Raw genomic sequence first — 25,573 nt, 5'->3', positions numbered from 1 at the left:
TGTGGGCCGGGGCACTTTGACTTGGGGCCCTGAAGCGGCGTTGATGGAGTTGGTTCTCGTCTGTTGCTTGTCAGGATAAGAATGGAAAAGGCAACATTCAATGCTGAACTCGGAGAGATGGAGAAAGGCGGTATTTAAGAGCAAACGGGTCTTGTTCACGTTTAAGACACAACTACATCTTTTTCAACCCCGATGCTTCATAAATGGACCAGTACGAGCTGGACGGTCAACTGACCCAATCCGCCAACCTGTAACTGTTCTGACCCGTCGACCTGACTTCAACTTACACCCTGATTTCATTGCTGCCTATTATCCAGATCATACAGTACCTTCTATAGATTCTTCGAGGACATTCTCAACAAGGTAGACCAAATTCAGTTCTTCTCATAGGTCAGCATTGGAGAAATGTGTTTTGAGGCACAGATGCTCGGTATACAGAGCACCAAACCCCCTGCAGTGATGAGGCAACCTCATTCAGTGCTATTACTATGCTGCATAGGGAATAAAATACCACCCCATTAGATTTGGAACGTGATATCAGCCTTACATTGCGTTGGATGTCTCGAAGGGAAGGATGGTCCTGGTATTTTCAGCTTGCTCTAAGGCGCCATGATCCTGTTCCGAGGTCATCCAACTCACCTTGCACATAACTGGGTAGGCCTTCAATGCCCAAGAGAAAACCTGCTTTGTTCGATCGGGAGCGTCCATGACTCGCATGGGCAGTTGATTGATGTTCGCTATAGTACACACACACACAGAAAGAGAGAGAGAGATCTCGAGTCTATCTCGATGTGAATGTCTCACAACACACCTAGAGGCGGGCGGGACGGGAAAAGATGCAAAGAAAGGCCAGCAGCAGTCGGCGGGGAACGAGGTCACGATGGCCCATGATCCCATCCATCCAGCCTCAAGCGGTTGGTGCTTGCCGCCCTCGCCACCACAATCAACCTACACGATCCCTACGTGACAAACTCTATCTTTATTGTGCTAGCCTGAAACCAGGCGTCACCCAACATGCAGGACTGTGTAGGTACCTGGCGTCATAAAGGGTCCCGTGATGCCGTTCCTACATTGTACTCGGTCCACCGTGTCGTCAGGTAGAGTGCCTCCCACACGGCCAAAAGCTGTGCTTTGTGCTTGCATAACTGCTAGTCTACTAATGCAGATGCCCAGCACGGATTGGACATTTCTAATCGAGCCCACGCGGGAGCCACGAAGCCATAGGTGAGAGAGTGCCTCGCAGTAGCACCTGCACCACACCCTGCACCTGTGCCTACACGGTAGCACCACCACGCTAGGTACCCACACAGGTCATCTTGTCCTCCCCCACAGCCCACAGGGGCAATGAACCCTCCATCCCAGAACAGCCCCTGCCGAGAGCTGCCCCCAACATTGGTCTATCGATGGTGATTTTGGAGCTCAGGATCCCCCCGCCCCCCGCCTCAGCTCTGTCCCGGCCAGTCAAACCTTGGAAGCCGCCGGCGGGACCCACTCTCTGCACGTCACTTGGACAACCTCCTGGCGGCTTAGTGGACGTTGCACGCGCATCCCATCCCACCATTACCATAACCTCTCTCTACCTTCACCTTCACTTCACCTCCAACTCGATCCCGCTCCTGTCCTGATCGCTTTGTCCCTAAACCTCGACAGCACACATATAAGTCGTCCGTTCCCTTGGAGATCACGATTGTGTCACGACTAAAAGGCCCACAATTGCCTGCACTCATTACAGAAAAGGACATTGAAGATGGCAGACACTCAGGTAAACCCCTCCTGTCTCCAGTTGTGCCCTGCCCCGCCTTGTTTACTTGGGAGAGAGTCCCCTTTCAAGCCCTCCAGCTCTTGCCCTGACAAGCAACACGATACAAGCCGTTGTCATGCTTCTCTAGGCACCAACATTCAATATGATCCACCCCTTCCTAATCTCCAGTCCCTGCTAACATGCCTCTGTGTTCGCGAATCAGCCCGAGACTGGTCTTCCTCCCAACTGGGAGGTTCGCCACAGCAACTCAAAGAACCTGCCTTACTACTTCAACTCAAACGACCGCAACTCCCGCTGGGAGCCACCACCAGGAACAGACACCGAGAAGCTCAAGGTCTACATGGCCAAGTTCCACAGCCCCAATGCTGGGGCCGGCGCCGCCAACAGTGGAGGAGGCGCTGATTCTGGCAAGATCAGGGCTGCCCACCTTCTCGTAAAACACAACCAAAGCCGGAGGCCAATGAGCTGGAAAGAGGTATGTGGGGAGTGGGGTGGTGCTGTCCAAGCTTGGTGTGCCCCGCCGCGCATAGCTGCCGCGATCGTAGAACAGCCATGGGTGCGGACGAGGGACCGCCGTGCGTCGCATAATTGTTGCCCGGGGCCTCGGAGCTTCTGCTTAACCGCGGGAATCAGCTGACGGTGTTGATCACTGCGGCTGTGAGCACGTTTGCGAGGCTGAGGTCTAGGAAATGCGCCTTGGCACGGTGGCACAAGACAAGCATGACGCGCAACTACGCACGAACGAGGGCTTAGGCTGACATGTTTTCCGCACACAGTCAAACATCACCCGCAGCAAAGAAGACGCACAAAAGATCATCGAGGTCCACCAGGAGCGCATCAAGAGCGGCGAGGTCTCTCTCGGCGACCTGGCTGTTACTGAGTCTGATTGCAGCAGCGCACGTAAGAGGGGCGATCTGGGGTACTTCGGCCGCGGTGATATGCAGAAGGAATTCGAGGACGCCGCCTTCGCGCTCCAGCCAGGCGAGATTTCTGGTGTGGTGGATACGGCGAGTGGCCTGCACCTGATCGAGCGCCTGGAGTAGACCCCAAAGGTCTGGGACCGGCGGGGCAGAATTGCATGGCGAAGAACAGCGCCAATGGTAGGCGCAAGGCATCCGGCCGCAACGCCTTGACTTGATAGGCTCTTGAGACCATGGGCGAGGAAGACAGAGGGAAAAGGCCCTCGGCCGAAGCTCCGTCAGCAGCATCAGTGTGACTACATGCCCCCAAAAAATGGTTCTCTTTTGGTCATGACCAAGATGAGTAGTAATTCTACACACTTTGTCATTCGTCCTTGTGCTGCTACCATGGTCGGCTACCTGCGCTAGCACTTGTTAATCTGGAGTGTAAATGCTACCATGACATACTGAATACCCAATGCCCCCTACCGTCAATTGCTCATGTAGCCATACTGTCAAACGCCAGTGAAAACAATCCCGAGTCTATGTCCTCTATGCAGGGTATCAGGTCCATTGCCAATCACGTCATCCACATCAGTTCCATCAGGCGCGCTCCATTTTATCTTATACCCGTTCTTTTCATCAAAATCCGTACAATCATCCTCGTTTTCCAGTTATCTCGTCCTTTTTCGCGAACATCATTCGTGGCTCTCATCCCGTCTCATTCGATTCCCGTTCCTCCTCCGCCAACTCTGCCCACAAGCCACTCGGTCATAGGCCCCCGGACGGTAAAAAGAACCGTGAACACCCCAAACATGGTCATCGACAGCGCAGAGTACGGGGCGGCATGGCTGTTTTGCTCGTACAGGTGGGCGGTCCCCATGGCCGCGGCATTGATCCCGATCGTCACGCCTGCTGCCACGGTCGGCACGACAGATGCAGGGTCGGCAGAAGTATCCTTTTGAACTTGTAGGTGGCCGCCATGGATCTTCGGCTCAATGTCTTTGTTAACATCAGCATTCGAGGTGGTGTGAATTGCGTCCCACCTGATCCCATCGTTTCGGTAGTCCGGACGATGCTCGCCGATGTGAGTGACATCAGAGCTGTACCTGATATCGCGGTCGTCGTCGACCTGTAATCCTTCCATCTGTATTCCCCGTCCACCTTGTTCGCGACCTTGAGATTGATCCAACGAAGTAGGTTCAGACCGTCCATTCGTCTTGCAGTTCCGGGCGAGGCCAGCCCAGCAACCACGCATCAGCCTTCCTTTGCAGCTCATATCCGCTACACCGAAGCCACCCTCTGCAAAGAACCCAGCAGCCAGCTGAAAACATATCCCATTAACAACCACGATCACGGCGTTCACGCCAGCGTCCCCGCCCAGGCTCTTCATCGTTGGTCCGCCCAGCGCGATAGTGACACTCCTCGCCGCGAAGCTGAGGTCCGAGGAAGCCGGGCGAACGCCTATGGCGTGAGCCAGGAGAGGCCAAGCCACAACATTGAGTAGCGAGGCCAGGATGGAGGTGGCGACGACAGTAAGGCCGCCGGAAGACGCAATCTGATGTCTGTATTCGAACAGCTTGAGGCCCCAGGATACGATACCTGCGTTGAGAATCGAGGTCGCCACGTCACCGGCGCCGATGGGGATGGACCCCAAGTGTGAGCCGTACTCAGCAGTAACTGAAGGCTCGCCATGATTTGCGATCAGGTCCGACACGGTATTGTTCGTGGTGAACCCGACGGTCACAACCGCCCTGGGCTGGTTGCGAATGCTGGACTTTGCCAGACCGTAGCAGACGAGAAACAATGAGGTCCAGAGCACCGGGTTGAGAAGCGTTGCGACAGCTGCAAGTGTCTTTCTGTGACGATGGCCGAGGTTTGCTTGCTTTTTGGTGCACATCTGGGCCGAGGTGAAGGTCAGCCAGATGGTGAAGAGGAAGCCGACGTCAAGATAGAAGTCATTCTGCCGGTAGTAAGATACTGGCAGGCCGACCAACGAAAAGACGAGCAGGGATAGCGTGAGAAAAATGTTCTGCGACAGCCAAGTGAAGATTATGGCCTTGAGTTTGCTGATCAGCGAAAGGTATGATGCTGATGCCTCTGCGTTTGCGGTTGGTGTCTCGTACTCATCCTGATCGTGCTCATTGCTCTTGGTAGCGTGTACCTGCCCCTGACATGCTATCTTTGCGCCATTAGAATCACTCATATATCCAGAAAGAGTGCACAGTGTGGATGTATCACTGATGTGCTTGCGGAAACGATCCAGGCGCGAACCGTCATCTGCACCGCTTCTGAAGTGCGCATCAACGCATTCATCGATATAACACAACGCGCCACGCTTGAGTGGCTTTTGTGGCATTCCAGCTGCTTTAGCAATTGTTTGCGTTCGTGCTGCCTCGATGTCCAGGACCGAGCTGCTCCACAGGCGGGATGTTATCTTCGTGGTCGCCAGTTGCACGTGGTATGCAACAATGTACACCAGGATAGAGTTGAGTACACCCGTCACAGCTATACGGTGTGAAGAGGTATGTTAGCCGAATACACTGGAGCACTGGAGCACTAGAGCACTGTAGTCTGATTCTGAAGGACCTCCTCGAGACGATGAATAAGACAACACACCAAATGTAGCTATGAGCAGACCAATTTGATATGCACTTGGGGGCGGCTTGTTGATCAAATTTAAGATAGGGATCGTGAAGCCAATGGACATGTGCTTATTGAGCACCTCCGTCTATCGAAAGCGGATGTCAGTATACGTGCCTTTCGTGAGATGCCTTGCAGGATATTATCACTCACTGGAGCCTTGATATACCTGTGGTAGAGCCTCTCCAGTCCTTCACCAGGCTGGCAAAGAAGTACCTGGGCGGCGCACATGACGAGCCACACGAACACCATGGCGACGATCTGGCCCGGAAAGTCCAAACCTGTGGCCCAGAATGGCTGGTTCCACACAGATGTAATTAACTGGGCAATGAAGAAAAATATAATGGCAACGAGAATATTGTAAAAGTGCTTGACGTTTTCCGAAGGGTCGGTCAAGAAACTGATCCGACCCTGATTGATGGAAACCATGATATTGATTTTCACGTCTGCTTCTCTCGCCTAGATTCCCTGTCGTTTGTCATCTCATGAGCGGCCCAGTGCCTTGCCATGCAGTGAGGGTATATGTTACCAGCAAGGATTGGGGGAAGGTATTCAGGCGACTTGCCGTCAACGAGGTTAGTGAGACAAAAGTAAACAACCAGGCGAGTATGCTTTCGGCCGGTTGAGAAGAGAGATTCAGGGTGAAACAGAAGGGAAGAAGAGTCATGCATAAACATAAATTGTAGCGTAGAGACAAACAGCCTTGCCAAATTCTTTGATTGCAGCCTGTGAAGACGGGAATGCGGGCCAGATATAGAGAAACACAAGAGCACGGCGTAAGCCAGAATAGCTGCATGAAGAAGGGGGTCCAACACGGCAATCGCTCGTGTGGATGCAGTGATGCCATGTACAGGAGCAGCATTTGTTTGACAAGACATCCTGTCATGGTACTCGTTTGGACGCACCCCAATGTCATGCATCGGTAGTCCAGTGTTGCTCATCATGGTCGAGTCTGGTGTGAGGCTGGCACCACACTCACCGCGACGGCTCAGTCACCGTACACATCTTGCGTGCAAAACGGGAGAGAAGCGTAAACAAAATCCGGGTTCCTCAAGGACCCGCTGAGGTGGAAAAACTCGACGTGACTCTATCGCTCGGACACATATTTTGTTTGCTTCAACATGAAAGATTTCATTCAGTCCCGTAAGTTCGAACCCGCTGCCAAACTTCGCAGCTTGCAGGTGACAAATGGACACACACCTATCCTTGTTTTGTCTCGTGTTGTTCAATCTCGCCTTTCTTTTATGCTCGGAGAGTCTCCAACGAAGAGGGTAGGAGGCGTGGTGGATAAGGTTCGAACACGACACGAAGCCACGCTCTGCCGACCTTTTCTGTGTCCATCACTGTTCCCGAATGTCTCAGGCACAGAGCAAGACATATGGAAGTTCCCACCTTTGAGTAGATGGTTGAGCGGAGCTGCCAGTCGGCCGCTAAGCTCGCCATTGTGTTGTCGGAGAGCGGTCATGACGTGGGTGGTCGGTGAGCCTCGCGTAGGGACAGCCTAAGACGGTGAGCACAGGACGCCCGCATGGGCGAATAGCAGAGTAGAGGCGACGGCGGGGATGAGCAAAGCCCGCCTGGAACCTGATTGCATGTGGCAGGGTCAAACGAAAAAAAAGTCTCCGGCCTCACATTTAATGGGCAAAGAGTCAGAGGCAGTGCCTGGCATGACGGCGCCGACGTGGCGGTTCGCTGCTTCCGGCCCAGGGAAGTTACTTCAGGGGTAGATGAAGGTCCTTTGTACGCCCAAGCGACTCGGCCAAATTGAATGCTGCTGCTGGTCTATTTTTCGCTTATCACAACAGAACCAAACCCAGCATTGTCTGAAAGATACCTCGCTGTTTTGCAGCCGTAAAAAGCACCAAAAATACAGCTTGTTCAGTTGATTTGTTGACTGCCGTTAAGTCTGATGAGAAGATGTCGGTGGATTTCCTTGCGCGTGACGGCAGACGGAAGGCTGAAGCTCACATTCGTCCGGGAATGCAACCGAGCGGTAGTTGGTGAGCCATGATGCTGGTACCCGACAGATGGCAGCCGCGAACATTATGCAATACTTCAATTTCGACAAGGCCAGAAAGGGCTGACAATCAAGGATTCGATGGCACGGATCCCGCTATTAGGCATTAAGTAACGCGAATTTGAGGCCGTGGCTGTATGGAGGTTCCTTGCATAGAAACAATGGACAGCTCAAGTCCAACATGTTGACCAAAGTCCAATGGTGCAAAACGCGCGGCTGAGGTCGGGCCAATGGCTGAACATGACGGTTGTGCAAACGAAAATGAAGAGCTGCTTCCAAACGGTGGGTCGCATAATGCCTCGCGTGCCAGTAGTCCAAGATCCTCAGTGCGCTCATTGAGCTGCAGGTCTTGAGTGGAGAGTTGTTGGAGACGAAGTACTGACTTGTGGCAAGGTAGATGCAGCCATCCGCAAGAGTATACCGGCAACCTGCCCATCTTGCACGACGCGGGGTTTTCCATGCTCTTGACACCTGGTCCAAATTCAGTACCTCTTATCAGTGTCTCACATGCCTACACACGCGATACAGTAAATCTTTGTGCTTGTGCAGAACGCGCAACTGGGAAAGGTAAATAAGCATGTCTTGGGTAGGACAGGAAACGTTACGCGAATGTTGTTCGCTGTCCAGCACAGTGAGAAAGACGTGTGCGCGGTGGCACTCCTCTACCACCGAAAAGTTTTCCATCGTTCATGGCGTCGCGCCGAGTTTCTCAGAGATTCTAGCACGGAAGACCCGGGCCTAGCGTTAGGAGGAGATGCCAACGACGGATGTCTCAGGCTGGCATCGCAAGATACTAGAGACAAGCCGCGAGCGCCTCCGTAAGACCAGAGTCAGGTGTCTCGCATTTGACCAGCGCTTCGGAACCACCACGAAATACTGGTTGCATTCTCCGGATGAATACTGGGGAGTTGGTGTGCCTCTGAGCACGACTTTGGTTGCACTCCTGGTTGCCCAGCACCGCGTCTAGATGGCAACATTAGCCTGGAGAAGCCCTGATTGAATTTCTGAGCGTTTTTATTTCCGAGCTAAATCGGATCTCGTGATGACTGCCGCCTGTCAGAGATGCCTTGTTAGCTCACGGCACTATTCTAATGTGATGCGGTGCGAGTTGCACAGCAGCACTGTTCGGTCCATTTTGGTCCCTTGACAAGCGAAATGGCGTTTCTTGTGGTCGTGACAGTCTCCATGCTAAAAGAAGCATAGGAGCCGCGGTGATCTATAGGTCCAATAATCGACAATGTGTCCACAGAGTTGTATCTTGCGGTCTGTATAGGTGAGTAAATATAGGGCATGGAGGGACATCCGAGAGGAATACTGGAGGGCGATGGCTCTTCGGGCGCTCCCGAGATGTGTGATAGAGAGCAGCTTCGAGGGTGGCACGGAGGAAAGGTCGGACTGACAAAGCGGTGCACCCCAGTAGGGAGTCCTTAATCCTCCTTTTCTTAAAAAAAAATACAGTTTTCGGCCATCTCTTGGCCACAAGCACTTTCCTCGAGTAACTCATCCAGAAACTCTTGCCGCGAAGAGGGAAATGGGGCCGGAATTCCGGAAAATGAACGAAGACATCCTAGAAGAAAGCGTCACTAACGTAGCCTCTTGATTGTCGGAATGCTGCGGAAGCATCCGAAAGATCTGAGGAGAAGTACCAGAGCCGCTCGAACGACTAGATCGCAGCATGCATACGGAGTATTGCCGATGTACTCTCACGATCAGCAGATCGTTGCAGCCGGTTCATGCATGCCCAGAAGATCATCGGCACGCAGGAGTTGAAGGCAAGATTGACGGCTTGAAGCAGGTATCTCTGTTTGCGAAACCCACAAAGAGGAAGATCAAGGGGGTCTGATTCGCCCACATTTTGGAACATGATGATCTCGTCGAGCCCAACGTCAAAGGATGGAGGTTTATGCGGCGGGTTGTGTGTTTGTCAACCAATTTGGGCTCGTGCCAGCTGCAGCTCAAACAGATACAGGGTACCTAAGTAACTAGGTGACCGCTCATTGCCTGGCCTTGGCATGATGCGCCATCAACAAAAGATGGTAGGAAAACGAATGATGATCTGTGTCCAGAGGGGAAGAAGTGGTCCAGACTTCCAAGACTAGTAGTGGTGATGTGCTGCTGCCCGTGCCGGGGCAAACGATCAACTACAAACGGCACACGCACAGACGTTCCTGCCCCTGGACTGGACCTGAACGACAGCCATGCGTGCCATGCTGTGTGACGGCTCCTTCCGAGCGAGCGAGGTGGGGCGCCAGGTCAGGGGTGACGGGGCTCTGATTGGTTCACAAGAGTCGATGCAACAACATCATCGCGACTTCTGCTCTTGTGTGTATGTTCACATTGGTTGCTCCTTCATCCATTGGAAGGACCGCGGCGCACCGTCTGCTCAAACGGAACGATTACAAACGGCAGCCTCCAACCAGCCTCTGACGCATGTGGATAGACCAATGACCTGCGTGGCCGGTGCTTCATGTCACAGTACCTCAGCTCGGCCCTGAACTCAACTTCCGGGTTGCGCCGCGTTGGACTCCCTGCAAAAGTCGCCACAACAGCCTGGCCGATCCCAAAGCCCTTCTACCTTGATACCGTACCACATCACTATGACCGAAGACGACTTGATTGACCTGCTACGGAAATGCGAGGTACCCGTGGACCAGTCTGCCCTTGAATCCGTCTTTCAAGACGAGGAGCAGGGAAGGCTGCTCTCCGAGTGGGCCAAGTCACACCTCGTAGCTGACACGCTGCTCACCAAAAACGAGCTGAACTCGTAATTGCCCCTGAGTTCCGCCTCTGCGATCAGTCCCCACTGACCTAGAGCCTAGATACCTGGCCGTCGAACAGAATGGCAAGGCTGAGAGTCTGGCGGCCTCTTCAGACCTGTCTATGGTCCAGGCGTTCAGCGATCAGGAGATCTTTGACGCCATTGAAGAGCTCAACCGTTCTACCGATGCTATTAGCAAGCAAACTGAGACTCTCCGTCAGCAGCAGAATGCTCTATCACGGCTCATCACAACCAAGGGCAAGACTGGGGATGCTCGCACTGATCTCAAGGCCAGGCGGCTCCACGAGTGGGGACGTGGTCGCAAAGCTCTGCAGACAAGTGTAAGTATGACATTCGCTCCAAGAGGTCACTATAACTGCTGATCCGTGAGCCAGGTTGAGCTCCTTTCGCAAGGCGTTGACTGCCGCATTTCCGATCTAGACCAGGGAACCAAGGAGCTAGGGCGAGAGTTGACAGACGTTGTTGGTGAAGTTCTTCAGTCTGACGACAAACTCCTTGAAAGCCTTCAGAAGCTCGGCTGGGAACTCGAGACGGAGGACCCCGAGGAGACAGAAAATGTCGGGCAGCTTCGGGAAATTTGCGCCAGATTAATCAAGTACACTGTGGAATGCATCCGTACCAAGCTGGACCGCTCGTATCTGGAAAGCCTCGAGGCGTTTACAAAATCAGGCTCTGAAAATCAGGCTCCAAAAGAAGAGTTGGGAGCGCTTCAAGAAGAGCTGGAATCGCTTTACTCCGAGATTCTGCCAGTGGCGCAGATGTCGGTCGAGCAGCAATGGTTGGAGCCTTCCCTACGATCGCTGTCCGCACAGACTGGTCAGGGCGTTGGTCACGCTACCGAGGCAATTCAATATGTGAGTCTGACATCTTTGGTACAGCAACTGGGACACATCAAGAGAAAATCCGAATTTGTATTCTGACCCACGGAGCACAGATTCTCCATTGCCTGGAGCACCTACAAGACCGAATAGATCGGTTGTCCGACCGTGCCACATCATTCAAGGCACACGAGAGCGCGACGGGTACCCTTGTGGCCACTGCTAGGGCTGAGCTCTCCGAGCCGGCCACTTCTGATTCCATCAAACGCCGTGCCACCGCTGCGTCGCTGTCATCGCCGGCCCGTCGGTCCCAGCCTACGTTGGCGGACGACATGATGACCCCGGCGCCTCGCCGCAGAAGAGCAAACACAAAGTCTCGAAGGCGTTCCTCTGGTGGTGCATTCTACAACTCTGCGCTGGAGCATCTTTTGGGCGAGTTGGCAATCTCTCTACCGGACGTGGAAAACGAAGATACCGGCGCCGCCGCTTCAGTCCAGGCACAAGTTGCCCAGTTGTCAAATATACTGGCAGAACGTACGCAAAAGGCCTGTGACGTCGCTGACAGCGTCCAGTCGGTCTTTGAGCACACAGCTACAGCCCAACTCACAGAAGCACGCACTGCGCTGCAGCTGATAAGAGATTCGGTCCTCGCAGAGAGCCCCTATTCGGAGGTTCACCTTGTGGATCCAGGGATTGAGTCCTCCATAGGAGTGTTGACACAGGAAGTGCACAACGTCACAAGCAGGTTGGAGGGCGTCGAGAGCGAGGCAGCTGTGTTAGCAAAGGGCCGTAACCTTAACAGGGACGAGATCATCTCTCGGTGGGGCCGCCGCGGCTGAGCGCTGCCATGGACCAAAATAGCAAACATATGGAGCACAGGCACACGTCCGTCACGGTTGTACGAACTTAGATTCTGCTCACGGTGAGAAGGGTTGAAAGTTTGTAATCTCGGGATAGATTGAGCAGGCTTGCCACATGGGCCCCTGACAGAACCTATGACATTATGTCTCGGGACGGTGCCTATCGGCAGCGTGTAACCCTTCGTCACCCATGTCTATCTGGTGTGCATTGTCTTGGAATCTTGGACAACCCCTCGCTGTCAGCATTCTTGTCACCGCCTGCAATATCTGCCGTGCTCCAATGCGGAACGGACGCTGCGCTCCCTCCCCGCTCCCGGGGGCCGATTGCACCGAGCCGAACGTCTTTGAGATACAACGCCTGGGGCGCGATTCATGTTGAGATGCGGAGACTGGTTTTGGATATCGAGTGAATCGTTGTAGGCTGAACCTAGCAGCGATGTGTCTTGCGCTGTCTCTAGCCTCTATGTCGGACTTTGTGCTCGCTTTCTCTTGTCTCTCCGTCTTCGTTCGGGACAGGCCATGCACATCACTGTCAGACAGGGATGGTTCAACGGTGCTCAACTGCACATGGCAGCCCGAGACACCCTCTGGAGGGTGCTACAGAGGGCTTGGCTTTCACGAATGTCGCTTAGAAGCGAGTAGACAGTCTAGATACCATAGAGTGCGCCGATGACTTTGTGGCTGCTAGAGCGCGAGACCAAAGAGACGTGTGTCAAGGAAAGACTACTGGCTTGGTGCAAACGTTGTGCGATGAGCCTTGAGCCTGGCAAGAAAACTCAGGCCCCCGAGGGGGCTGTTTGGGTATCAAATGGCCTCTGATTATGAATTACCAGGCAGATGCAAGTTGCTCATAAACGTTCCCTGCTCTATCGCCAGACCCAACGAGGAAGCCTGCCCCCAAGTAAACCCGTACGCCCTGCCTCACATTCAACCCTGCCCACCCTTGGGCGTCGGCCTCTCACTCAGATAAGGCGGCGGCACCTCGCCGACGCCGCCGACCATCAGCTCCTCCCGCTCCTCGACCTGCTGGTAGTCCGGCAGCGCGTTGTCCGGGTTGGCATTATGCCACGTGCCCAGCGGGTCCTCGACAGGCTGGCCCAGCTCCTCGGCCAGCTGCGCGAACCGCGCCGAGTACTCGCGCAGCACGTCCTCGCCCTCGCGCAGCCACTCGGTCAGCTGGTCGCGCCGCTGGCGGACCTCCTCGCGCGTGGACGCCGACACGGTGCTGAAGCCGCCCGTGTAAGGCGGGACGTCGGAGGCGGAGTACCCTGGGAGTTCAGGTTCCTGGTCGCCGGGCGGCGCCGATGATGGTGGTGGCAGCGGCGGCGGCCCTTGTGACGATGAATGGGGTCGTTGCTGAGGCCCCGGTGGCGGGGGAATCGGCCGTGGCTCGATGTACCGGTCCTGGTCTGGGTTGCCGGTTGGCGGCTGGACGGTGCTCGTTGTTGCTTGGCCGGAGGGCCCTGCTGCGGATGACCCGGGCAGGCTGTTTGTGTGGCCGTAGCGGAGGAGCCACAGGCTGTGTTCCCGCAAAGACGTCCTGAGCAGCTCCAATTCCGCTGCGAGTGAAGGGATCAGGCGTTTTAGGTCGTTGTATGCTGACTGGGACTCCGATGTCGATGATGAAGCCTCTGTCGGTGGCGGGTTGTTTTGCTCATCTGAGGCCATGTTTGCAGTTATCACGGCTTCGAGTTGTAGGGGGCTCGAATGTAAGGAAGATCTGTCTGTTCGCAGGCGTGCTCGAGACCCTTCAAGCTTGAGTGACGTTTCTGATGACCGAGCAGGCGAGCAGCTGCAGGGTTTGGCTCCGGACCGTCCGAATTTGGTTATGTAAGCGTACAAGGGGGGAGGACTAAACATTCACTTCTGGGCAGCCAGCCTTCTTCAGCTGATTCATTTTTCTAGGGTCATCTCGTACGAACTCAAGATCCTTGAGTCAATCATTATGATTGGTATACCCAGCCCTTTCGGATCTCATGGTTATTCATTGAATACTTACTTGTGTGAAGTTATATTGTACGTACATGCATAGATTCCAACACTGCATGTTTACCCGCACCAGGGGATATCAACAGCTGCCGACCAACTGGTCTAACTCAGATAATTTCGACGAATGGCGTTGAGACCTCAAAGAGTTTGATGGGCGTTGAAGCCGTAAATGCAAGCATTACATTCTCATAACGTTTCCTACTCTCATAGGAATGTCACCGTCTCCTGAAGTCGTTGCAATTCATTCAGACGCATTGCATATTAGGGTATAGCTATTTGCGAACAGAGGCCACATATCGCCTACTCAAGGAGCATGGCACTATATTGTTTTTCACTAATTTCGACTTATTTTCCAGAGATATAGCTGGGCCAACAACATGTGCACACGTTACTAGGAAGTAGCCGTAACCGTCGTTGTCACTGTAATGTATGTAATCCCTGGGGATGTAGTGGTCGTAGGCTCAACCGTGATGGTAGTCGTGATGGTGCTGGTGACGACTGGGTCAGATACCTTAGTGCTGCTTGCGACACATTGAGAGTAGAAGGGGCTTTAGGACATCATGAGTTAGCTGTTGGCTTCTAGAAATCATGACGGGGCTGGTACTCACTTGTCATCCAACAAACCATCCCGACAGTACGCCCCTTTGGGGCAATTTGTGGGGCCGCAGTAGTTCAGGCCGCCGCCTGCAAAGACCTCTCTGTATCAGTACAGGACTAGATGGCGCATGTAATGATTGTGTACTGACATTGACCATAGAGGCTCTGAGTCCCAGCCGGCGCTGTTGGGGCACATGAGGATTTCGTCGTGCTTGAAGTTGTGGTCACGAGGGTTGTTTTGGTTGACGTGGACTTCGTTGTCTTAGTGTTCGAAACTGTGGTCTTGGAAGTCGTGGTCTTGGAGGGAGTCGCAGTGACGGTCACAGTGACTGTCGTGATTGTTGGATTTCTTGCTTCGATGGCCGCCCCAAAGGACACCACGAGCATCAGGGCAAAGGAATAATACAGAGAAAGCTTCATGTTCGCAGGGCGGTGTAATTCCCGAGCTGGAGGATGTGATCGAAGCGACCCCTTGCGTTCTTATATATTATTGCCGACGTAGGCGTCCATCCGTCTTTCGTATTTTATCACCGCACTGATCATGTCTTGCTACGAGTCAAATGCTAGCTTCGCAAGCCGGTATCTACGGGCCCGTGAAGTGATAGAGGGAGTCTAGTCTGGGGTGAAGTCCTCTTTCTTCCTTAGCACCAGTTTGTGCATCATTTCATGCTCTAGCTTCCAATAGTCTGATCCATCAACACGGTACCGCTATTCAGCCTATGCATGAACTGGTCACTCTTCGGAAACTTCACCCGGCCAGGCGAGCAAACTTTCCACCGGTTGCGAAGCCATCAGGAAAATGTCAAGACGAACTATATTATCCATTTATTATGCATACAGCGTCATGTGGTGTTCTCCACAGGATTCTGGCCGTACAGTCTGCTCGGATGGACTATTGATCGAAGTGGTTTCCTTTCTTCTTGAAGTCGAGGTCGAATCTTTTGGGAACACGAGTCCAAGACTTTCGGGTATTATCAAGCCATAATTAAGCAAGAGTGTGTCTGAATGCATTTTCACTTTGAAACCCACTGAGCCATAACTCATTGTTGCTGTATATCAGGTGAGACGACTTCGCGGATTGATTTTGGATATAGCAACGAAGATTCAGCCTCATAATGCATTGCCGAATTGGTCAACAAGATTTCCAAACGACACTGAGTGACAGGGAAAGTCCTCGACAAGCTTGCCAGGGCGGGAGACTTGGATGTGACACTAGATTCCAAAATCACTTTTCATTTGGCCAAACCCCTGTCATTCAACCAATTGACCCTTCTCCATCCTAGGTAACTAATCATATTGTGGAAGTCGTTGGCAGTTGAGATCTTTTGCAATCGTTAGATGCAGGCGAAGTTGAATGCCGGACTGAAGTATAAGTATGTACCTAATTGCGGGCTGTGCAGAGCGGGCGTGATTGCTGACGGTCGCACCGTGTTCCGAACGGCGCACTCAGATCTCAAGATTGTAGCGCCGATGGGCTTCACCGGAGCCAACCTGAAACACGGAAACTTAGTGTGCAGCGCTGTCACGGACCGAACGGGATTGCACCAGAGCTGTGGGTTTCTTCAACGTCAACTTGCACCTCGCCCCTGCGATATGTCAAGCTTGAGGGTGAGTCCGAGGATCCCCATTGATAGGACCGGCCCCAGCCTCAGCACCATCAAGGGGTTTTCCCAGCTTTGGCCGCTCAGGCAGCAGCATGGGTCTTAAGTAGGCCTCGCTTCTGAGCAATGGTCACCCAGTCATGTCTGTTATCTTGGTGGCGACTTCCATAAGAAAGGGTGAAATCTGTGCGACCTGACTTCGGAAGTCCCCAGTCGGCCGCTGGTCACTCAGCAAGTAACAGGGGACAACCCTATTAAGGATGATCCTGCCCGGAGCCGAGGGAGGTTCGTCCGGAATGCGACATACTTGTGTATACCAATCAAACATTTTTCTTTCGTTCTTCCGTTCAGTTGCATGCGCGAGACCCAAGTAGCTGGATAATCTCACCCTATCCTCAGGTCTTCAATTGGGCCGCGCTCCGTAGGGACGCACTGCTGCCGTTCGGACATTCCGTTCAGCCGTCGTCGGTCAGCTTGGCCACTCCGCACTGCTCGGAGGTTCAAAGTCATCTAAGATGATTACTTGACCTGAAGAGTAGTACAATTTATTGTTGGGTTAAAATTTTTTTATCAAGTGTATGGTTGGATGATTGGACAACTCCGGACATACGTCCGTGGCATAATATCTGAAATATAGATATTTAAACATCGACTTCGCATCCAGGGCGAGGGCTCACCCTAATGAAGGCAGCGACCCTTGTTTTCACCACTGCTGAGACTATCCATTTTACGGTCCTCATCTTTCTCTCGATCGATATCACAGTCTTAGCTCTACTCCCAGAACAGGCCCTACCATGAACATCTCTGAGTCTACCTCTGAGACGGCGTCCAAGTCCGGCGCTGTCGACTCAGAAGCTCAAATTGAGCCAGTCTCAATAGAGATAGTAGATACCAACAAGCTCGAGGCACACGACGCCAATGTTGTCGATTGGGATGGACCACAAGATCCTGAGAACCCGCAGAATTGGACCATCGTTAAGAAATGGACGCATATCATCTTGGTGTCCCTATTTGCTCTGGTCACAAATAGTAAGCAGCTTTCAAATTCTATACCAACCTATATAAGGCCATATACCTAGAATATCCGTAGTCTGTCTTACTGTTTGCTTCAAATCCCTTTGTCGGGCTGCAGATTTTGAGACAGACAATCGGCGTGTAGTGGTATACCTCATCCTCTTTTGGAGCAAAACTTATGACTCGGTGCTTTCATCGCTAACTCTGAATGCTGCAGTGGCTCCGACAATGTGTGTGCCTGGAGCCCATATTTTCCTCGTTGAGTTCCACGTCACGTCGTCGACATTAAGCCAGCTTGCCATCACTATATACGTCCTTGGTCTGGCACTTGGTCCCATGGTCTTGTCTCCCCTTAGCGAGGCCTATGGACGCCTGCCCATCTATCACTTTTCAAACTTATTGTTTCTCATCTTCGTCGTTGGCTGCGCTGTGAGCAATACTCTCGCGCAGTTCATGGTTTTTCGCTTCATCTCGGGCTTCATGGGGGGAGTACCAATGGCCCTCGGTGGCGCCACAATTGCGGATATCACTCAGATCGAAGCACGACCTGTTGCTATGGCTCTGTTCAGTCTGGGTCCTTTGACAGGACCGGTGAGTTTCATCAAGACGATTGGCGTTGAGCACTCACTGATATACTTCTAAGGTACTTGGACCACTTATTGGAGGCTTTACAGTTGTTGGCCTAGGTTGGCGCTGGACATTCTGGCTGATAGTTATCCTGAGTGGTGCTATTTTCTTGGTCGCCGCCTTCTTGATGCGCGAGACGCATCCTAAGACTTTGCTGGAGCGCAAAACAGCACGCCTTCGGGCCCAGACCGGAAACAATGAGCTGCGATCCAAAATGGCTTCCAAACGTCTGACACCTGGCCAAGTACTTGTCACAACACTGGTTCGGCCCTCCGTGCTCCTCATCCGCTCGCCGATCCTGCTGGTCATCTCCATTTATGTGGCTCTTATTTTTGGCACCATGTACCTCCTCTTCACGACCTTTACTAGCGTTTTCGAGGGCCAATATGGTTTCAGCACTTCTATGTCTGGTCTCGTCTACCTGGGTTCTGGCGTCGCACTCGTCCTGGCCTTGATTGCCTTCCACGCCTGTAATCACCGCCTGCTGCAGTCGCGCATGAGGGCTGATGGGGTCACAACCCCGAAACCCGAGTACCACCTGATTATGATGATCCTGTTTAGCCCCTTTGTTGGCTTTGGGCTTTTCATGTACGGGTGGACCACTTATTACCAGGTGCACTGGATCGTGCCCATTATTGGGACCGTACTTATCGGTTTCGGTGCCTTCTTCGTCATAGTAAGCGTCGGCCCCTGATTGATTTTCCTGGCGCACACTCATGTGTCCGATTGGGACTCTCCTTTTGGCTAACCTCTTTGCAGATGCCTGCGCAACTGTACCTGGTGGACCTGTTCGGCTCACAGGCTTCCGCCTCTGCTCTGGGTGCGAACAACCTGCTGCGGTTCCTCTTCAGCCCTTTCCTGCCCCTGGCCGGCCCAGCAAGTAAGTAGCCTTCTGATACAATTTTCACTCCTCCAGGGAGAGACATCTGCTACATTCATAGTCTATATCACTGCGCCTAGTTCCAAGTAAAGGGGTGTTCCTTGGTGCTTTAATCGCTGACTTCAACTGCTACAGTGTATACAACGCTGGGCTATGGGTGGGGGAATTCCTTGCTCGGATTCCTTGCTCTCGCCTTCGTGCCATTCCCAATTTTATTCTACAAGTATGGAGAACGGATGCGAGGCAAGACTGTCAACTTGTAATGAAAAAAGAAAGGAAATGGGATTCAATAACTGGTGCCTGAAAATGACCGAACCTTGGGTGCATTGCTCTGTCCACTTCCTACCGACACCACCACTACTGTTAGATAAATAATAAAACGAATTACAAACAAAGGGCGGTGGTGCAGTTGCTAAAGCGTGTATATACTAGTGGTCAGGTATGCGAAACAAATGTGAATTATTTAGCGAGATCGGTAAAGCAAAATTGCCACTCTGCCGGAAGCGGTAGAATAGTAGGCAGCATTAACAGTCATTTCAGCAAGCCTTCATGTTCTGTCTGCTTTATCTCGTTCGTCCTTTGTATTTGATACGTTGATTTGAAACTTCGACCCTTCCCCTTTTTGACTTTTGAATAAAATGTCGGCACTATAGATTTCACCCACTATATAGAGCCTAATGTCGATATGGGGTCCTGCCTGTCTTTGGACTGGAGAAAAAGAGCAATTGCAGAAACCAGAGCCTTGTGCACCGGTCTCTTTATCACGGCCATACTCTCAAGAATAATTTCGATCTTTGGCTTGGACGATAGGCCTCCGCCAGTTTCGTCAACTTTGTTCAATTCCGAAGTTCTGCATATAGTCGTTTTCGTGGTGTGTTCCCAGATTGATTTAAGATCTGGACTCTCGGACTAAAATCATACAGTTCTCGCTCCGTTTCGCATGTCTCTTGTCTGCTTTCCTGCCAATCCGACTTTTAAAACTTACTGGGTTCATCAATCGAACGCCGCAGAACGTATTGTAATCGAGCGTTGTATCTGGGGATCGCCAATAAGCCGGCTAAACTAACGTTAGCGCTGGACACAGTGCGTCAAAGGCTCGTCTGCAAGCCCCCGAATCAGTCCGCTGTGTGCGGAGCATCTTTGAAAATGTTACTGGAGTATGGATGCTCTGATTCAATCTGGCTGAAAGATTGTGAACAGAAGAAACATATCAACAATGGTGGGACAAGCAAGGCGCAGCTCAGCTCGCTTTGCGATCTCGACTTGGGCCAATGGCAGTGATACCAATGGGAACAGCTCTGGAGGCCTGATTCCGTATATGCGTGCTCAGGTAGGATTGGAGCTTCGAAGGGTGTCATTGGGCCGGGGTCCGCTGGTACGGGTTGCCAGCGTCTGAGCGTGGGAAAGATACGCGGGAAAAATACCTGAACTTTCAGTTTTCGGGCATGATTCTGTACGTCGCGCACAGGTGACAGGTGGTGGAGTGAAGGTTTTGGGCGCGGTTTGGCGCTCAAAGGGGCATAGTTGACGCAATGAAAATTCTAATGAGACCAATCGGTTCCTGAGCCTGCAAAACATACGAAAGTTTGAGGCAAAAATTAAGACGCCAACCTGACCGTGCGCTGCCTTCACCCATGCAATGGTCAAACAGGAAACAAACGCGCAAGGACCAATGTAACCAAGATATTTTTCTGCGACGCGATCGCGCCTGGCACGGATGACAGCTGACCTTCATCAATCAAGTCGGCCCCCGTTGGATCTGATAGTGAAGTGTTGTGTTCAATATCAGGACTGTCGTTGCCGAGTTAAGCTCCTGCTGCCGTCAGATTGTGCAGGGTGAACCCTCACCTGGACCGATCGCTTCCATCTCGACATTAATGCCTCTTTTCTCTCAGCTCGCAACGAAGAAACTAGAGACAATACCAATAACAAGATCAGGTGAGTGGTGCTGGTTCGCGGGGATGCGTCTAAACCAGTTCTGTTTCCGGTCAAATTGTGTGATTTGTGATGATGTCTACCACTCGTGTCATCCGGACGGCCCGGGAAGGAGAGCCTCTATCCTGCGACGTCAATGAACACCTTGTTTGCCGCGCTCGGAACCTTGTCAGAATGTCGCCAGGGACTCGGGTCGAATTGAGCCGCAGATAGAGGTTTTCAGAGCCCAATCTCGCCGACGGCCTTAGTATCAAGGTCCCTAAGCTTTCACCATCACCACTTGCACAGATATATTCGCGCGCACCTTTTGTTGACGTCTTCGTGTTGGGTTCCGAATGTTTGCGTTATCCGCGACCGTTTTCGAATAGCTAATTTGTACGACTAGGTCATGTCTATAGTTCCACACCTACTTCGACATGTTTCTCTTGGTCGGGCCGGAAATGGCTCTAGGGAGACCTAAGGCACCAAAAGGCGATATGTGGACCAAGGCTCCACTACCACAGCTACAACAGCTCGGGGATATCGACAAACCACCCACTCAAATGCTGCGATCGTCTATGTCGACGATATCTCTGAGAATGAAAGCGGCCAAGTCAGCCATCAGGAGGTCAACCAGCCTTCGTGGATCGAAGCCTGTGTTCACAAACCGTTCCATAATCGTGGACGACGCTCCGTCTCTCGCGCCTATCCGTATCCATTCCCCCATCAATCTTAACAAGCCTTTGCCTGATCTGCCTGAAGACAGCAGCTCGAGATCAGGCCCTGAATCTGTAGCTGCCAACAATGGTATTGAGACTGATGTATCAGTCCGCGACTTTGAAGGGTATCTTGACATGCTGGCTTATGTCAACAGGCAGTTACCGATCATTCCGACACCGCTCTGCTCACCAACGGGGGATGTATCCTCATCACCGTCACTATCTATTAACAGCCCGCCAAAGGAGGATGAATGGATATCCTCTCGACCTCAGAGCCGGACAAGCACAATCTTCTCTCACAACGACGAGGTCCGCCGAGTGAGAACTCATAGTGGCTTGCTTTCCCGGAACAGTCCTGCTGGCAGGACCGTCACGCCGATGTCATCGCTTGGATCAGAGTCAGGGCTACGAATCAGCACGAGGGCTTCTCTTCACACGTCTGTGGTGACTTCAAGAATTGATGAGCTTAGCGAGCCAGAGACATCACCGAGCCTGACACCGAAGAATGATGTGGCGACTACACCAAAGCAATGTTGCCATTGCGGTCGAGATCCCACCAGGCGTGATACTAAAGACACGTACTCGACCCCTTTGGCTGCCGTCAAGACCCAAGACGTGATGGATATCAACTCCAGTCCTCTGACGGTCATCAACATCAGAGAACATGAAAAGAATTGGGAAAGAAAGACAGTTGGACCAAGCATAACAGCTGAAGATCAACTCGGTCGGCGTTTTGTATTGTACCCTGAGACATCCTACTTTGAAGTTCTTGATGGGTTAGGAAAAGAGTCCACCGAGTCTTCTGCACAACGAACCCCGCCGAGCAGGGAAGTCTCCCCGTCGAGTCCGCTTACGCCTTCTCCATATGCACGACCGCTGAACCCGGACCCATACGCCGATGAGAACTCGCCTTCCAAGAGGGTTGTCTCCCCTTTCGAGCGACCCTCGAACCCCAGTCCCTGCGCGGGCTCCTCAAGCCCGCTTTCGGAACCAATCGTCCGAGATAAAGAGATGGGCAATGGGCAGGAGAACCCCGACAAGGACGAAGATCAGAACAACTCTGACAAGGAAAACCAGCCTAGTTTCTGGAAAGACCCGGACGGAACAATAGTGGTGTACGAAGGTATCGCCCGTGACGGCGACGAGGTATTCTACGGGTCCGAAATCAACTATCTGGGGTCATTTTATGACTGTGAAGAGGGCTCGTCTGGGCTTGGGAGTGTTGTTGATCTCGTGGGGCTATCTTCTGGCCTCCATGTGATCCCTGAGGATAGGAGCTCCGAGGATCTAGCAATGTGGGACAGCGAGGTGCTTACCTTTGGCTGAGGTGTATTTTCAGGCACAAGATATGAGTTGTTGAGGGTCTTAGTGCTTTCGTGGTGTTGTAAAGTGCGACATTGTTTATATTGGATTGCCATGCTCGATTTTAATTTTCTTTGATAGTGCAGCGGGACGAGAGGATTCATGGGAAGATGGTAACGCATGTGGAGAACGATGTTTCAAGACGAGTCACGATTTGATGTTCACGACGAGCGATGGGCACGAACATACCCTATGTGCTGGTTCTTGAGACCGGAAATGGAGTTGTATATACCTAAATACCCCTTCTTTAGGATAGTTTTCGTGGATTCCATTTGTTTCGCCAATCTTGGGTTTTGAAATCCGTGTGACCTCTTTGTTTACATAAGGAACTGCGAGGCACGTATTTTCTTTCCTGAAAAGCTGATCATCGCTGGCTGGGCATGGAGTGAAGTTTATATATAGAAGGATGATAAAATGGTCTGAAAGTGAGCACATAGTCACCCGCATTGGAAAGCAATCAAATGCATTCGAGCCCGTACGGCCGGTTGGTTAAAAAATGTTCAATCACCAAGGACTTTACGCAGTGGGTAGTTGGAAACCATGACTTCCATCAATTCAAGGCGTCACGATGACCATTTCGCCCGGGCCATTATACTTTGCAGCCGTATCCAAAGCTGACTGAAAGTTGTCCAATCCGAATTTGCCGACTATATCAAGCCCAACTTTTGGCCCCAGTGGCAAGACGCCCGCCTCGGCCATCTTGATGACCTGCAGCGCCTCATCACGGGAGCACATCATCGTCCCCTTGACAGTCGCCGCGCGATAGGTGATATCAGAAAAGTCCAGCGAAACACCCACCACAGCACACATCAGGCTAATTCGACCACCAAGCCTGAGCGTCTGGATACAGCTCTTGAAGTGGGTCGACCCGCTCGCCTCCGGCGGAGACAGGTCCAACCACACGTCAACCAAGCCCCCAGCCTTCTCTCTGATAGCGGCGGCGTCCGCGTCAACCTGACCCGTAATCCTGACCGTCGACACGCGGGAGCCCAGCAGGGCGAGCTTCTCGAGTCGCTTCTCGTTGCGCCCCATCGCGACCACCCTCGCGCCCAGCGCCAGCGCGATGTGAACCGCGGCGCCTCCGTATTTGCCCGTCGCGGGCGATATCACGACTGTCTCGCCGGCCTGGAGGCCGACGTCGCGCAGGCCGCCGTACCCCACCATCGGCGGGATGAGGTGGGTCAGGTCCTCGATGGTGTAGCCCAGCTCCCCAACGAGGCGCTGCTCGTTCAGCGGGAGGCAGTTCTCTAAGGGGATTCTCGCGTACTCGGCGTACGTCGAATCGCGGAACTCGCCTTCCGCGAACTTGTGGGCCGTCTCGGACAGGCCTGTGATGGTCCCGGATAGGTAGAATGCAGACGGGTTGTCACGAGCGCGGATCATCACTGTGGTATTCGGATTTAGTGACCAAAGTGCTAAGGTAAAAGTTGGATGGGAGTTCTGATCTGTCCATAGCTTGTCTCGAAACCTATAGCCGAACAAAGGGTCCCGAGACAAGTCGTGAGAAATACTACGAGACTAGCGGGTCTATCGTCTTGACGAGGTTGCAATTGCACCGGGGAGCAACTTACTGTCGAACAGCACGAGCTGGCCCGGGGAGATGGACGTTGCATCCGGGCCGACCTCTTCCACCCGGCAGATGGCGCCGGAGCCGGGAACGAAGGGGGTGGGAAGACGGTGTGGTCGTTCGAGTCCGTATACCTCTTTCGCGTACGAGACCACGTAAGCTGAGAGCACGCGGACGACGACGCTGCCGGGGCCAGCTCGCGGTGTCTCCCTGGTAACCAGGGTCGTCGGTTCCCCCTTAGCGGGAAGGTAGACGGCTTGATGGGTTGCGGGCAGATTGGGAGTCATTTTGATTGACAGAGAATAATGAGAAATATTTGAATTTCGATAGTCTGTCTGGGCAAGAACTCAGTCTCTACCGTTCTCAGGTGTCTATTCAAAAGCATTCCTATATGTGAGGCCCCCCAGCTCCTTACACGTGAGATCTTCCAAATGTCGCCGACAAAGGTGGAACCTCGAGCTCAGTGGATTGTCGATTGACCCGCGATCTGTACTTAAAGTGAACCTTGATTTATCATGTGCGGCTCCAGAATGGTCCGTCTCGCGCGTATTCGTATCATGATGTGTAAGAAGTCTCCGAACTGGAGCATGGTCTCAGTGCGGCATGAACAAGGACAGGGACAGAAGCGAGCGCTGGATAATGGGGCAGAAGACCTTTGCAGTCACTACTGAAGAGGGTGCAATAATGAAGTAATAAAATGCTGGATATTGCTGCTACAGTGAAGACCGGCGGCTGCGGACCGGCGAGGCTCGGAAGTCGTCCTTGGTTTTGCAGGAAGCACCGGCCAGCCGCCGGCTCGGACTCGGGGTGGTACATGCAGGACTCCGTAGATCACTTTCGAAGGATTTCCAGGTGTTCACAGTCGTGGCGGTGTCGTGTTGATCTTGAGAAGTTCTGTTTGTTCATAGCCAACCCTCTGAATTGGATGCCGACAATGGATGGCGTTGCCCAGATCCTTCAGAATCCCTCTCACACTGTGCCCAAGTCCCCGAGAGCCCGACCGGGCGAATGAGACGGGCGAATGAGAGAAGCTGACAGTGAGAAGTTGGTGTTGCGCAGGATGCATGCAGATCTTATTTTCCCGCACTGGCAGGCTACCACTACAGCACCATCCTAGGCGCCTGCATGTGCCTTGCGAGATTAATTAGGTGCGGACAGGGCCGCAGGGTGAATAACAAGCTGTGTTTAGCTTGTATGCTGCTATTCTTTGTTAACAATCGATTCTTCGACACTCAGCATAATTTGACTGGGGTCACAGTATTAAACTGCCGGGATGACGAGGTGGCGCTGGATCAGTCTTTCCGATAATTATTCGCGGTGCTGTTCCCGTACGCAAAAACACAAAGTGGCCGGTACAGTATACTCGTACAGCGTATTGACTGTACTGCGATTCGGTTAATTCTCTTGCCAAGATTCTGAGTGGCACCCACCCAGCTCCCCCCAGGCTCCCACATCCTTCACCCTCTTTTTCTTAGCGCTGCCGAGGGGCCCCAAGTGGTCGCGTGCCCGCTTTTATCCCTTGCCC

At 52.7% G+C, this 25,573-nt stretch overlaps 8 protein-coding genes across 8 annotated transcripts; 4 read left to right on the top strand and 4 right to left on the bottom strand.

Moving 5' to 3' along the window:
* Positions 1-1,747: 1,747 nt before the first annotated feature.
* On the top strand, positions 1,748-2,805 carry J7T55_014204 (peptidyl-prolyl cis-trans isomerase ssp-1; the record flags this gene model as incomplete). The annotated part of the gene is made up of 3 exons (XM_053132263.1): positions 1,748-1,762; positions 1,965-2,237; positions 2,539-2,805. The coding sequence occupies 3 exons, from the start codon at positions 1,748-1,750 to the stop codon at positions 2,803-2,805; spliced, it is 555 nt and encodes a 184-aa protein (XP_052989805.1).
* Positions 2,806-3,382: 577 nt separating this feature from the next.
* J7T55_014203 (uncharacterized protein) lies at positions 3,383-5,733 on the bottom strand (the record flags this gene model as incomplete). Its single annotated transcript, XM_053132262.1, has 3 exons — positions 3,383-5,169; positions 5,281-5,392; positions 5,458-5,733. 3 exons carry the CDS (start codon positions 5,731-5,733, stop codon positions 3,383-3,385), a joined length of 2,175 nt encoding a protein of 724 aa, XP_052989804.1.
* A 4,185-nt stretch (positions 5,734-9,918) lies between these two features.
* Positions 9,919-11,757, top strand: J7T55_014202 (uncharacterized protein; the record flags this gene model as incomplete). The annotated part of the gene is made up of 4 exons (XM_053132261.1): positions 9,919-10,085; positions 10,141-10,420; positions 10,475-10,954; positions 11,035-11,757. The coding sequence occupies 4 exons, from the start codon at positions 9,919-9,921 to the stop codon at positions 11,755-11,757; spliced, it is 1,650 nt and encodes a 549-aa protein (XP_052989803.1).
* A 948-nt stretch (positions 11,758-12,705) lies between these two features.
* Positions 12,706-13,446, bottom strand: J7T55_014201 (uncharacterized protein; the record flags this gene model as incomplete). The annotated part of the gene is made up of 1 exon (XM_053132260.1): positions 12,706-13,446. The coding sequence occupies one exon, from the start codon at positions 13,444-13,446 to the stop codon at positions 12,706-12,708; it is 741 nt and encodes a 246-aa protein (XP_052989802.1).
* Positions 13,447-14,158: 712 nt separating this feature from the next.
* J7T55_014200 (uncharacterized protein) lies at positions 14,159-14,784 on the bottom strand (the record flags this gene model as incomplete). The annotated part of the gene is made up of 3 exons (XM_053132259.1): positions 14,159-14,315; positions 14,376-14,451; positions 14,514-14,784. The coding sequence occupies 3 exons, from the start codon at positions 14,782-14,784 to the stop codon at positions 14,159-14,161; spliced, it is 504 nt and encodes a 167-aa protein (XP_052989801.1).
* A 1,975-nt stretch (positions 14,785-16,759) lies between these two features.
* On the top strand, positions 16,760-18,749 carry J7T55_014199 (uncharacterized protein; the record flags this gene model as incomplete). Its single annotated transcript, XM_053132258.1, has 5 exons — positions 16,760-16,994; positions 17,197-17,570; positions 17,623-18,282; positions 18,366-18,486; positions 18,622-18,749. 5 exons carry the CDS (start codon positions 16,760-16,762, stop codon positions 18,747-18,749), a joined length of 1,518 nt encoding a protein of 505 aa, XP_052989800.1.
* A 2,148-nt stretch (positions 18,750-20,897) lies between these two features.
* J7T55_014198 (uncharacterized protein) lies at positions 20,898-22,445 on the top strand (the record flags this gene model as incomplete). Its single annotated transcript, XM_053132257.1, has 1 exon — positions 20,898-22,445. One exon carries the CDS (start codon positions 20,898-20,900, stop codon positions 22,443-22,445), a length of 1,548 nt encoding a protein of 515 aa, XP_052989799.1.
* Positions 22,446-23,036: 591 nt separating this feature from the next.
* J7T55_014197 (uncharacterized protein) lies at positions 23,037-24,335 on the bottom strand (the record flags this gene model as incomplete). The annotated part of the gene is made up of 2 exons (XM_053132256.1): positions 23,037-23,866; positions 24,053-24,335. 2 exons carry the CDS (start codon positions 24,333-24,335, stop codon positions 23,037-23,039), a joined length of 1,113 nt encoding a protein of 370 aa, XP_052989798.1.
* Between the last annotated feature and the right edge of the window lie 1,238 nt (positions 24,336-25,573).

Source organism: Diaporthe amygdali (genome assembly GCF_026229845.1).
Source record: "Diaporthe amygdali strain CAA958 chromosome Unknown NODE_30_length_622097_cov_64_914702, whole genome shotgun sequence".
Taxonomy (NCBI): domain Eukaryota; kingdom Fungi; phylum Ascomycota; class Sordariomycetes; order Diaporthales; family Diaporthaceae; genus Diaporthe; species Diaporthe amygdali.
This window is presented reverse-complemented; position numbering and strand designations above follow the sequence as displayed.